Source organism: Octopus bimaculoides, chromosome 28 (assembly GCF_046866305.1).
Source record: "Octopus bimaculoides isolate indiv1 chromosome 28, ASM4686630v1, whole genome shotgun sequence".
In the NCBI taxonomy this organism is placed as follows: domain Eukaryota; kingdom Metazoa; phylum Mollusca; class Cephalopoda; order Octopoda; family Octopodidae; genus Octopus; species Octopus bimaculoides.
In genome coordinates this window covers 9,682,001-9,694,624 of record NC_142955.1, presented here as the reverse complement: position 1 = coordinate 9,694,624, position 12,624 = coordinate 9,682,001, and the positions used below count along the sequence as shown (strand labels likewise).

Here is a 12,624-nt window from a genome sequence, read left to right as displayed (position 1 = left end):
TGGCGGTACGTCGTTGTTCCCATCAGACATTTTAATTCGCAGTACTTCTAAAATCTCATCTTCATCATTCAAGTCTTAATTCGAATTCTGAGTTCAAACACTACTAAAGTAAAATTTGCCTTTCATCCTTTCCAAATCAATGAGAAAAGTAGCAATCCAGAGCGGTGAATTGGCGGAAGTGAAGGATTAACATTTAAACTTCTGACAATTTTCGTTCTGTGTTTAAATCCGCTGTTGGTTATTTGATTGGTAAATTTAATCCGTCGATCGGTTTATAACACTACCTGACAGCTTGGGAGTCATAAATAGACAGATCAAAGACAAGGAGTAAAATCCGTTTCTTTTCTGGAGACAAGAAGGCAGCCGTGAATATGTGTTTCTACCACTATATGCGTCATCAGCACAGCGTTGTGCTACCTTGATTTCAGCGATATACATGACTTAGCGATACATAAGACAGAAAATATTTATGGTCCAGGGTAATTTACGAAATTAGAAATCTAAATGAACAAAGTAGGTCAGGGTGGTAAGTAGCAGGAATTATAAAGAATGTACCCTGATCTACTTTGTTCATTTACATTTGTCGTTGATTTATTGAAATTGTCATCACTTTTTCTCTTCCAGAAAAGATAAACAAATGAGCACATGTGAGCCTGTGCGAGAGCGCGTTTGGCTTTAATAGTATCATCTACCGATGACAAACATGATGATGATGATGATGATGATGACGACAATGATGATGATGATGATGATGACTATGCTGACGACAATGACGACGATGATGGTAACGATGATAACATTTACAAGAAAAATAACACACCACTTACTTATATCAGATAACTCTGTGTTTCTTGGCTGAAATCCCAAGTTACGTAATCTCTGCGATGTGTTCAGAGTTTCGTAAATATTCTTCCACAGTTGTTCTTTACTAATTTCCGCCAAGGCGGTGGCATATACAGTAAATGTTACTGCAATTCTCTCTAAACTGAAATATAATTGTAAAACATTAGATTAATTATTTTCAACCTCGCTTGCCAGGTTCTTTTTTAATACATAAATCTGTAACTGGTTCAAAAGAAGATGATATTGCACTAATAGTTGAAACCGAAATGTCACTAACCCTCTTACTTCGTTTTCACTCACTTTCTCTGGTTCCTTGCCACTCTCATCTATCCCCGAGAGTTCCTCGTAGAATATGAGAGAGAACTGGAATCCAACAAGACAACCCACCTTATCTTTACAAATGTATTTCTCACTTTCATACCGACAGTAACCCCTTCCCTATCTCCTGCGTCTTCAATACTCCCTCTCGAAATAGGGAATACTTCATTACACAGCCTACTACCATCATCTTACATCGGCAAATTGCCCACTCTCATCACCCTGCCTAAACTCTTCACTTCTTTCTATTCTCCTTCAGTTATAGGGACACTTTAAGGCCTTTTAGTTTTTCACCTTGAAAAGTTGCTTCGTTATTGCTGGGGCCACAAGAACAGCACTAAGTTTAATCTGTATATTGAAACCGCACTGAAACCACGTCAAAGAAACATTGTAGCATAAAACAGCCCTCCCGCTTGTCGGGTTTCTGAAACAATCCAATCTATGTTAGCGGATGGAGTGGTCGTTAAATGAGGATTATAATGCTGATTGTAATGGTGATAACGATGATAGTGATGATAATGATGACGTATGTAAGTTTATGCATATATCGTCATAAGCACATAATTAACTCTGTATGTCTGTTAGCCCTTTGTATAAATTTGTATAAATTTGTATATCGTGGCCCAGAAGTACAGCATTGCTATATTTTTTGTAACAGTTAATACATACGGTAAAAAACCCCCCAAAAACATTGGAATGTTTTCGGAAAAAATAAACAAAATTTGAATGAAAGCGTTAAATGGTTTTGCTTACCCACAGTATTCAACTTTGAATGCTCCTTTCATGTTTGAAAACTCATATTCCATCTGCAATAGTTGCATGTATATTTAGATAGATAGATAGATAGATAGATAGGTACATACATACATACATACATACATACATACATACATACATACATACATACATACATATACATATGTGTGTGTGCGTGAGTGTCAATGTGTGGGCGCGTGTGTGTGCATGTTATCTGCGACTATTCAGGTGGCTAAATGTTGAACCCATTCCAAGTGCTGAACGTAGCTACAATTGGATACAGGCAGCGTATTCGCCATTATGAACATAGATACATGGAAACAAACGGGAGACCTAGATTAAAACTTCGAAAATTGCCCGAGATGTTTCAGGAAAAAAATTGTATTCTAAGGGCCAATTGCTAAGTGACATTACATTTCGTTAAAAAAACCTTAAAAGCCAAAGATTTTGTGTTGAATAATACGACAAATTTATTCGGAACTGACTGGATGGAATTATTTAACTTATGGACCTCCTTATAAATCTTTTTTTGTAAAAATGTAAATGGTTATTCTGCTAGTACAAACAAGTCGTTAGACGAAGTGAAAACAAATTAAAAAAAGATCTTTCCCGCGATTCTGTCTAATCAATTAGATTTGTGCACCGAAACGAAGGCGTGGATTCAAATAAAAGCAAACACAATACCGACATTTAACCAAAAGCGAAATTTACCGTTCGCAGCGATAGAACTAATAAACTCAGATTTAGAGAAAGAAGAAAAAATTGGAGTTATCCAAAAAGTGGAATATAATCAATGGGCATCACTATCTGTGTGTGTTGAGAAAAAGAATAATAAAATAAGAGTGTATGCTAATTTTTCCGCTGGTTTAAACGAATGTTTCAAAACGTTCCACTATCCGCTACTTACTCCGGAGGATATTTTTGCGAAATTAAAATGGTAAGTTATTTTCTAAATTGGATTTCTCTAACGCGTATCTACAAATTAGAGTAGACGAGGAATTCTATAAATACCTAACAATTAACAAATATAAAGGACTGTATAAATACAATAGGTTACCATTTGGGTTAAAAGTCTCACCAGCGATTTTCCAACAGATTATGGATGTAATGCTAGCGGACTGTGAATTCGCAATTCCATATTTGGACAATATATTCATTAAATGCGAATCTAGTGACCAACACATAGAGCACGTAAAATTTGTTCGAAAACATTAGGGATTACGGCTTTACTTTGAGTGAAGAAAAGTGTGATTTTTTCTTACCGAAAATAAGATACTAAGGGCAAATCATTGATAGAAATGAACGTCGACCAGACCCGGAAAGGGCAGACGCAGTTAAAAATATGCTTCCGACAAATATTGCGACCTTAAAAGCTTTTGTGAGACTGGCAAAGTTTTACCAAAATTATATTTAAAATATGCATAAGGTGAGGTTTCCACCGAATAAACTGCTAAAAAAGATGTGAAGTGAAATTGGTCGGAAAATTGTTAAAATGCGTTTGAAGGAATTTAAAAAAACTATTGACACTTGCACATTTCGATCCTGCAGCGGAAATCGCTATAACTTCAGATGTCTCTAAGTACAGCATAGAAGTAGTAATGCTTCTATAGATGGTAAAATGAAGGCGGTAGTTAATGCCTCACGTTCTCTGATATCAGCAGAAAAAAATACAGCTAAATCCCAAAGAGACTCTAACGATTACTTTTGCTATTAAAATATTTCAGATTTTTACACGGTAGAAATTTTTGACTACAGAATGATCATTGTCCTTTATTATCGATATATGGGTCGAAGACATACTGCTAATAGGTTGCAACGCTGGGGTACGATATTACTAAACTATGATGTTAAGATTGAGTATATACCATCCAAGAAATTACGTCACGCTGATTGTTTATCAACGCTGATTTTTAAAAAAATGCCGAACCATTTCGATTGCTGCTTTGCGAGCGAAAAATGAATTGAAACATATTTTGTGTAACAATATACATGAACTGCCAGTTACTTTACAAGACATAAAATTAAAATGGGAAAGTGATGAATTCATTAAAAATGAAAGAAATGCTAATGTCTAAATGAGATAAAAATATTCGCAACACAAATGCGAAGCATTTCTCAATGTATGACAATGTCTTTATGTATGCACAAAGAGTCGTAGTGCTAGCCACACTACAAAAGCGATTATTAAAGGAATTTCACAGGGATTTCGAGAATGAAATCGTTAACGAGAAGTTATGTATATTGGCCAACGATGTACCATGACGTTAAAGTATCAGTGAAAGCATGCAGAGGGTTCGCCTTTGCTGCAAAGGCAGCTACCGCTAAAAGACAACCGTAGCCAAAACAGATATTCCATGTCCAGACTGCATGTTGATTACGCAGATGAACTTAAGGGTGGATATTACCTTCTTGTGATGGACAGTTTTCCAAAGCGGCCGAAGTGCGTAAATGTAAAAAGCCGACATCTGCGGTTACAATAAGCTTTTTGCACGTACTGATTGCCAGATATGCTATTCCTGATACCGCTCTGTCTGATAATGAAACTCAATGTATGTCAGACGAGTTTAGAGAATTATTGTAAAATGTTCCTCATCGAACTTCTCTCCACTCTGCCTATCATCCTTGGTCAAGTGGAGCGTTTTGTTGACACTTTCAAGAAGACGTTGTAAAAGGCTAACAATGAAGTAATGGACGCTCTTTCACTTCAAAAATTTCGAAGTGTGTACCGAGAAACACTTAATCCGAATAACCCGTCTGGAATGTCACACGCAGAATTCAAGTTTGCTAGAAAGGTCAGATCCGTTTTTGATTATTTGATACAGAATGAAAATAAAATTTAAAAAACGAACAACAAAAATACTTCAAAATTCTTCAAGTGAGGTAACAAATTATTTTTTTAAACCTATAGATATGGCAAAGAAAGTTAAATGGGAGGACAGTGTAATCATTAAACTAACAGAAAGAATGATATTCCTGGTAAAAAGGGAAAATATCGACCATAAAATTATCATTAACCACCTTCAAAACGATTCACAGAAAAGGCTGTCACGAGAAATGAAATCCCCATGGAAGTATTATACGACATGTTTGAGGTACCAACGCCCAAACAATTTGAAACTACACGTTCTAGCACCAGAAAACGGTAAAGAACGGAAACAGTGGAATTGAACCCTAAGAGATGAAAACTCTGGACTGATCTGAATTCTCAAAAGTGGAGAAGATAGGGGAGGCTATTCCTAAAAAGAGATGTTCTGGAAGGATTCCAACCAAGTGACTAAAGATGGGATGACTCATTGTTATAAAATAAAGAATTGTGAGTAATTGGCAGTTCGTATTGGTAAACAGTTCACTGTCAGTCGTTGACTGAGAGCGTTGAGTCTCGTGTAATAGAAATCGTATTGCGTCGTGTAAATATCGCTTTCCTCCTGCTTCATTAAATTATATATCCAGCACCAGGATACAAAACATTTATACCCAAAACTGGACGAGGAATAAAAATGACTTCATGGTCAATCAGTATATGAATTTTTATTGAAGACAACATGCCGAATGGAACAGTTTTTTATTGTCCTGAAAATCTCACATGCAATGAGCATACAAATTTCATCTCGTAGTTGTTTAGTATTAGTAAATGGAGTTGAATCTCCGAGGTTCAACGAGTGGAACATAATTTATTAATCCTCATTCTTTTACGACAGTCTCTATATGTTTGTGCCCGAGGATATTCTCACGTCTGTATACATGTCCGTATAGACTTACATTCAAAGAACTACATGAATATAAACAAATCAAATAATATATGCTTATATATATATATATGTATATATATATATATATATATATATATATATATATATATATATATATATATATATATATATATATATATATATATATATATATATACTTTACTATTCAGTTAATGTCGGATCAACAAAATTGGACTCAATCTAGTGAGAAGTAAATATTTAATGTACTCAATATTAAAGTGAGAGTTACTAATATTTTCCTGTCATGGAGTCACCATGCCTCTAAGCAATCATCAGATTCATTGTACTAACAATGCGCCTAAAACCCGAGGACTTGTTGGAGACACAAAGCACGATATATCAACGTGCCTAATTATCTTGTCTCCATGAGAAGAGATTGCTAGTAACCCTTATTTCCAAAGTGTACATTAAAGGATCAATGTACATATGTATATATATATATATATGTATATATATATATATATATATATATATATATATATATATATATATATATATATATATATATATATATATATATATATATATATATATGCGCGCGTGTGTGTGTGTGTGTGTGTAGGCATATATATATATATATATATATACCTAGATATGCTCAACCACCTCATTGAAACAATGAAAAACCTACTAGTACCCTTCGATGTAATCAACCTGTAAACTAATATCCCCCACAACCTAGGAATAGAGGCAATCCAGTTGTGGCTAGAGAATCACTGCAAGGGATTCCCACACCGAATCAAAAAAGAATTCGTAATAGAAGGGCTAAAATTCGTCTTGGAGAATAAACTCTTCGTATTCAGAGACAACTTCTGTCGGCAGAAATCGGAGACTATGATGGGTATGAGAATGGCTCCCTGCTTTGTTAACCTAATCTTGGGGTACCTAGAAATCACTCTTTATCCTAAGGCACTTAAAAAATACGGAAACTCGTTCTCTCTTCACATAAAAACTGGAAGAGATATCTAGAGATATCTAGATGGCTGATTCATTCTTTGGCATGAAAGTGTAGAGAGACTTTAAAAATTTCAAGCACTTCTAAATGAACTTAACATAAACATTCAATTTACGATGGAATATAGCCAACAACAACTTCTATTACTCCTCATCCTCATTAAGAAATCCAACATCAAAATAGAAACAGACGCACTTTATTTTACTTGGTTCTTTATTGTATCGCTGGTATTGGTTGAAAATTGGTGGGCAAATGGTAGTTGTTCGTCATTTTTATATAATGTGTATTATGAGTTAAGAGAAACATCAAAGAAATGATTGATTTGTAGACTTTGGTTTACTCTCACCTTTCCCTTCTCCTGTAAGCAAATACATATCTACATAGATATATAGAGGCATACATACCCACAGGCATAAGACTAATTCTCAGACAGACGCAAGACAGAACTTGAAAAGAGGATTAATGTCATTGATGAGGTCATGAATAGCGACGAAAGAACTTTGGCAAAAAGCAGCCGAATGATTGTTTAACCAGCACATTAAAGATATGATTGAATAGTTAGTCGGTTAGGTATTGACTAATATTAAAGAAGTGATATTGAATCAGTGCGCGTGTTATTATTATCGGCGTAATAACACTCCCAAGACACAACAATACTAAATCATGTCATCTACTAAATGTATTGAATTCATTATGTAATTGATGGATGTATATAATTAATATTGGTTTTTATGTTGTTATAATAAAAAAATTTACATGAAATTGAAGGATTGCTCAAAACTTTGTGAAGAATAAATAGAGGAAAAATAGCTACTCACAGCTCTAGATATGTTTTCAGCAGTGTTTCTGTAGTCATTAAATTTCCTGTTTTGATTGTCAGCGGTTGCAAACGCATCTTTTGTATAAATCACATAGAATACAAATGAATTGGTCCAGCCTATGGAAGGACATAGAAATAGAACAGAAACATTGCGATTATAAATGAGACACACGTTACGGTTGCATTGAGTGTTATCTTTTATTATTTACTTGCTTCGGGGGATTGGACAACGGCCATACTGGGGTCCCGCTTTAAAGGATTTAGTCGAACAAATAATCCAAGTACTTAAATTTATAACATGTTAGTTATTCTATTGCGCTCTTGTGCCGAAACGCTAGGTTCCGGACACGTAAACAAATCAACGCCGGTTGTAAATTGGTAGTGGTGGTGGTGGGGTACACGCAGGAAACAGTCACATAGATACATAGCTACTCACACACACACACACACACACACATACACGCACACACACACATACACACACACACCACACCTTTGAAACGCTAACCTCTACACATTTTTTCTGTCTGTTTATTTTTCGTTTTCCCCATTTTTTTTCTTTCCATCCTGTCTGTCAAAGAGCATAGTCTCAAAACGTCAAAGGCTTTTCCATTCTTCCTGAATGTTAAACTAATATACCTGCTTGTTGTTTCTTCACCTGCCTTCGTCTTTCGCTTTCTGTGAATTTGGTCTAACTATATACATACATACATACATACATATATATATATATATATATATATATATATATATATATTGAAAAAAGGGGCAATCAGAATGTTGGATAATCCTTTATTAGCGCTTTCGTTCGTTTTCGAACTTGACAAGACAAAATAAAAATGCTAAAAACAGAACACTTCGTTGTTCATTTACATAAATAGTACTTTTTTTGTTTTGTTTAAAAGAAGAGAATATTGTTTTTGTTTTTGGGGAAAAGGGGAGCGAGGGGGAGAGGGAGAGAGAGAGAGAAAGAAAAGCAAAGAGGGTAAAATAGATTGAGAGAGACGTTTCAGGACAATCCAGAAAGAGGAAAAAAATCATAATAAAGGATGGGGAAAGGATAGATAGAGAGGGAGAGAGAGAGAGAGAGAGAGAGAGAGGAGGGAGAGAGAGAGGGAGAGGGAGAGAGAGAGGGAGAGGGAGAGAGAAGGGTTTCTTTTCAATTTGATATGGTCAATTCACTGAAACTTTATTACAAAGTATTTTTCTTTATTCTTTCTCTTTTCTATCTTTTTTCTTTTTCCATTATATACCTATAAACACATTTTATCTTCATTTATCATCATCACTATTGATGGATGAATAGAAAACATTTATGTTACACTATTACTGTTGTTTCTATATGGGACTCTAATGTTAATAACGTGGTACTCATCTGTATAAATGATCATATACATATATATATATATATATATATATATATATATATATATATATATATATATATATATAATATTGGGATTTTGACAACTATTGTTCTTATAGAACTTACATATACTCGAGAAAGAATACTAGAACCATTTTACCACTGATTCGGAAAGAGATCTATGCTGACTTTATTTTCCTAATTTATGAATATTGTACGAATTTTTTATGTTTGTTCATGCAAAACATAGAATTACACAGAATATGGGACTTGGCTATACAGTGTAAAAGAATATACATTTTCATAGGATTTTGAACTTTGAAATCTTTTAAATCCAATGGAATTCTGGTCTAATAATCTACTGGTTAATATTTGAAGAGTGGTTTTCAAATGCTAATTCAAATTACAATTAATTGTAGTAGTTTTGTTAACATTTTGCTGTATGTTGTACATTATTTATTTAGAGGCATTTCACTTATTTTGTGTTTATAATAGAATTAGTTGAACTATCAAATGCGATTGTGCAAGGAACGGAGTCTGGCTGCTTCACTCTCATTGTAGGCATAAAAATTGACCTCGGTAAGGAAGCCCTGAATCCAATATGGACCATGATAGAGTATAGGCTATATTTGTATTTTTGAGATGATGTATGCGACTGGCGAGTGTTGTAGATTTACTATGTCCATCGTATCTAAAATAGCGAATGTCTTCGGACAAAAGTAGTTTAGCATTGTGATTCAAGAATGGCGTGTTGCGTAGAAGGAATTATACTAAGTATTAGGAAGGATGAAGCAAGGTATTCTATTTTAATCCGTTATAATCCACTTTCTTTGAACCTTGTGGTAAATTAGTATCTGAAGTGATACCACGTTTTGCGTGTTTATTCTTTCTTTGTAATACACACGCACACACAGACACTCACAGACACGCACACGCGCACACATCTATCTATCTATCTGCAATGGATAAATATCACTTACCAACAAAATCATTCTTGTTACATAAGTTTCCGGTGCAACAAGCAACACAAGAGGTGCCATTTGTCCTCCATTTGTTGCATGTAAATGTATTGTTTCTCTCAGCTTCAACGCATGTTCTGTATGTGCTGCAGGATCTTTCAAACTTCAGTGACACACCTTTCATTGATATCATATATCTGCACACGGGCTGTAGTAATAAATATGAAAGCCATATACTACTACCACAACTTTTACTACAACTACTACTGCTAACATCAACAGCAGCAGCAACAACAACAACAACAGTGAGAACAGCAACAACATCAACAGCAGCAGCAGCAGCAGCAGTAGCAGCAACAGCATCGTATTGAAAGTTAACTACGTTAGTAATCTACAAAATTTAGATATTTACCAATTATAAATGATGCATTATAACTTTTTACAATGTCCAACAACATTCAAATACCACACGTAAATACTGCCATCGGGTATGCAAACCGTATCAACAACAAAACCCAAAAAAATAATTAAAAAAGGCATTAGCCATCATTAAGAATGACAATCTAAATAAAGCGACCAGACTTAATTCTCTATGTCTCGCATATATAACAGAAAATGCATCATTGGACACGAGTGGGGTATGTTTCTGTTCTGCATGCATATTTTATAGCAACACTCACAAAATGATAATACAATATACCCGTATTAAGTTCGGAGAGAAAATAGCCCAGATCTCGATGTATCACTGAACCTCAAGAAATGTCTTAACTTACTAAGACTATTTCTCAAACGAAAATGTATCAGAGATTGAGTATGCCAATTAAAAGGAAGGCTACATAACGTAAACTCAAGTATCACAAAACACCAAACAACAATAAAAGCACTGAGAAGGTGCGATGCAAAGCGGTTCTGTGAAGATGCTGTTAAATTTGATCACTGAGAAGGAACAGCTGTGCATTGCAGCGATCTATCCTATGGAAACAGGTCTAAACCTGGCCACTTACAGGATGAGTTCCATACATCGATGGTTGGCTGGTTCTAATTGATCAGGGCCTCAAGAAAGCCAGCTTTGTTTTCATCCTTTTCTATGGTACTTTATTTAAGGTTGCGTTTGTCATGGGTGGATGCTTAGGATCGCTCACGTTTGCACTTCCCTATCGAGATCACCCACTAGTTCCAACCTTTTCGCTAATATCTTGGCCAAAATCTTAAACCATGTGTTTAACACAGTCATTGGAGAAAAATTGCGTCCCCTATGAAGGCGTCCATTCTCAGCAGCGTTACTAATCTTCAGCTCACAGCACTACGAGTTCTACTGTTCTGATATCAGTTGTGGTAAATATCTGTCAAGAGGTTGCTAAATAAATCTGTCATGAATTTGTAAAATCGGAAGGCAGATCATTGAAACCCAGTTACTTGCGTTTTGGACAAGTGCTCATGGCCTCCATTATTTCAGCTGTCATCGGCTACATATTTCGTCTGCAAAGAGCTGTGGTAGTCCGATGAGGTAGGTGCTGAAGTCCACTACCACCCTGAATATATCTGCTCAGAAACCAGCAGCTCACACCCTTCCCCATCTAACAAAGACCAGGTCGTAGTTTTGCTGTCACGTTGTACCTCTTCTCCACAAGGTCATCGGACAACTTTTACTTTCGTGTTTAAGCGCAGTTGCCATTGCTCTGACAATATATCCGCTTTCTTTTTCATTGAAGAAATGATAAAGGGCCATTATCACTACTAGCACGTCCCCCATCTCCTAGGCTGGTCATTAATTCCCCCTCCATTCCATTTCTCTCTATCATCGGCTCTGTGATAAACGCTGTCGATTCTGGTCTAATAACTTCTTTAATTAACTAATAACTTCTAATAACTCCTTTAATGGCACACCATCAGCGCTTGCTGTTGATTACCCGCATCAACTGCATCCTAAGCAATTCACTAATCTGGCCCTTGTAAATCTTCGTGAGTTACTAGGCACGCGTTCAACTTCCAGTAACTTGGGCTCCTGTCGTTGGGTCCATTTTAAATCGATCGAGCAGATCGGTAATTTCTGGTCTGTGTAACCGACTGCTTTGAACTGTGGACATCCTACACTACCCTATCTATTGACCTAACAATCGAGATGTTCCATTCTGGTTGCCCCATGTCCACACAGGCATATCAGGTAGGAAGATGTCAGACAGGTGGAAACTTCCGACCGGAATTTCGAGATTTTTATACCGCTTTCTTTGTATTTGTCTCACACAGTCCCATCGTACATCTAAAATAGAGTTCCAAATCCCCCTAGTAAAGATCGAAAGTCCTTAGCAAAGCTTCAAAGTGTCAGGTGAAACCATTCCGCTGTCCATCTTGAGGAATAGGAAGTTACTAACCTGAAAACACTACATTCGTTGCATAAAGTTGGTGCTTTCAGATGTCACTGCAGCATCCAAAACCACAGTACTACTGCCTAGTTCTCGCAGTAGTGTGCGTAGTTCGATATCTATGGATTTCCATAATACCACTGACAAACTATCGCTCGAAAGCAAGCAGTCCGCGAGTAAAGATATTTCATAATTAACGAAAATATTTGCGAGTGTATGCGCTTCAGAGATATTGGTTTCGCTAATGGCTTCTACATATAAACCTAGCGACCTGAGGTCATTCGGGAAGTGACCTTGTTTCTAAGCTGACTTCAGGCTATGTACATCCAACATTCTGCTCTGAATAAAGTTACGTTTAACGAGGAAAGAATAGACAACACATCACTTATAAAGCCATAGATTCGATTAGATGACACAAAGTGTCCTTGAATAAGGCACTTCACTTCATGATGCTATAGTCTACTCAACTGAAAA

General features: G+C 35.9%; 1 protein-coding gene across 2 annotated transcripts in view; it reads right to left on the bottom strand.

Moving 5' to 3' along the window:
* The window catches only part of LOC106878117 (adhesion G protein-coupled receptor G6), a 126,233-nt gene that overhangs the window by 64,606 nt on the left and 49,003 nt on the right, over positions 1-12,624 (bottom strand). For both annotated transcript variants that reach the window (XM_089344833.1, XM_089344834.1), the window contains exons 15-18: positions 9,809-9,995; positions 7,461-7,579; positions 1,915-1,967; positions 828-985 (exon numbers count right to left, since the gene is read on the bottom strand). In XM_089344833.1, the coding sequence (XP_089200959.1) occupies positions 828-985; positions 1,915-1,967; positions 7,461-7,579; positions 9,809-9,995 (517 nt within the window). The remainder of the gene's footprint in view (positions 1-827; positions 986-1,914; positions 1,968-7,460; positions 7,580-9,808; positions 9,996-12,624) is intronic.